This window comes from Merops nubicus, unplaced genomic scaffold (assembly GCF_000691845.1).
Source record: "Merops nubicus isolate BGI_N331 unplaced genomic scaffold, ASM69184v1 scaffold4613, whole genome shotgun sequence".
In the NCBI taxonomy this organism is placed as follows: domain Eukaryota; kingdom Metazoa; phylum Chordata; class Aves; order Coraciiformes; family Meropidae; genus Merops; species Merops nubicus.
The window spans coordinates 83,572-85,267 of NW_008598197.1; the positions used below are offsets into that span (position 1 = coordinate 83,572).

Consider the following 1,696-nt stretch of genomic DNA (forward strand, 5'->3'; position numbering starts at 1 on the left):
CTCCTCTGCCTCCGACCTGGCGATGCTGCCGTAGTAAAAGGGCAGGTGAGCAGCAGCATCCGGCATCTCCGCGCGCCCGCCGGTGCTTGATCTGGAAGAGAGAAGCAAAATTCTTCACTGGCACCTAGTTCTGCAAAAAAAAAGAGAAAGGTTTTAACTGGAATTTGGGCTTCTCTGCCTCGAGGTTCTTCAGCCCTCAGCTGACTATCTGCGGGGTCATTTCAAACATCACTGGCAGTGGGTGCCTTCATATCCTCAGGCAAAGAACCCCACGGTGATTCTTCTATCCCACCTTGAATGCAGCTAGAAAGTATAAGTAAAATTCCATCTGATCTTGATTTAAAGATTTCAAGCAATAGAGAATGCACCGGATCCTACAGTGAATTGTTCCAATGGTTAATTACCTTCACTAGTGAAAATATGCTTCTTACATCCATCCCAAAGGTTTTAGCTTTGACTTCCTACCATTTTCTCTCAAGCCTTCTCCACAATAAAAGGAAATTCTTTTGCCTCTCTGAATAAACTAGTTTTGCCGTGAGAGTCTGTAAGGCCAAAATCTTAAATGCAATAAGATCAAACCACAAGATGGGTATTAAATGTCTGAAAAACATTTAGATACACAATTGCACAAAGCATAGCAAAAGGAGATAAACTCAAGTTCTTCTGGGCAAACATTAACCGTCGGTTGACAGGAATAACAAGAAACCTTGCTCTAATTGCCTCTTGAAAAATATATGGATTTTTTTTCCCACAATACCTGACTTTGGTTTCTGAATTTGGCTGATGCTCTGATCCCATTCTGCAGTTCCTATTTCTACATTGTGCTCATGCTCCAGAGCAAGCCGGAGCTTGGCCATGGCCAGACGTCGCAGTGAGTTTAATCCCACTGACCCTGTTGAGCTGCAACGTGCAAGTTTTTACTGGACCCCCCTCTTCAGAACAGCCTAAAACCAGAAAGGAACCTACCAGCGTGTTGCTGCAGCACCAGTCGTGGTGGGAATCCAGCAAGAAATGGCACTTTGTTGACTGAGTCACTGCAGGGCCCCTTCTGCCAAAGAGCTATAGGTCTTGTATCAAATCATCTAAAATGCCAGCCACAAACAGAAGCCAATTTCCGTAGATTAATGGAAACATTATCATATTTGAGGGGTTTCATTTGTTCCTTGGGGCCTCATCTTTGATTGCGTAGATGCTGACCCCAAAAGGATCAGGGTGTTTACCTCCATCCACATTTCCCACAAGCGCGTCACTCGTGTTCAGAGTAGAGAGCTGGCTCCTCAGCCACTGTGCTGGGTGTTTGTCCTCATTTTTCCTAACATGACTCTGATTTCTGAACATAGAACCATAAAATTGTTTGGGTTGGAAGAGATCTTTCAGATCATCCAGTCCAACCATGCCCCAGCACTGCCAGGTCCCCACTGCCCCGTGTCCCTCACCCCACATCTCCACGGCTTGGAAACCCCTCCAGGGGTGGGGACTCCACCACTGCCCTGGGCAGCCTGGCACAGCCCTGAGCAACTCCTGTAGGGAAGAAATCATTCTTAATCCCTGCCCTAGTCCTGCTGGCCACACTAGTGCTGATAGTAGCCAGGATGCTGATGGCCATCTTGGCCAACTGGGCACACGCTGGCTCATGGTGGGAGAAGTCACTGCCAGGTGGGTTGGTTCCACTGTGCTGTTCCAGAAGTGGCCTCTG

General features: G+C 47.4%; 1 protein-coding gene across 4 annotated transcripts in view; it reads right to left on the bottom strand.

The window, feature by feature from the left end:
• ZAP70 (zeta-chain (TCR) associated protein kinase 70kDa) overlaps nucleotides 1-66 on the bottom strand; it is an 11,096-nt gene extending 11,030 nt beyond the window's left edge. For all 4 annotated transcript variants that reach the window (XM_008936957.1, XM_008936956.1, XM_008936954.1 and 1 more), the window contains exon 1: nucleotides 1-66. This exon is cut by the window's left edge and continues 351 nt beyond it. In XM_008936957.1, the coding sequence (XP_008935205.1) occupies nucleotides 1-66 (66 nt within the window).
• Nucleotides 67-1,696: the final 1,630 nt, after the last annotated feature.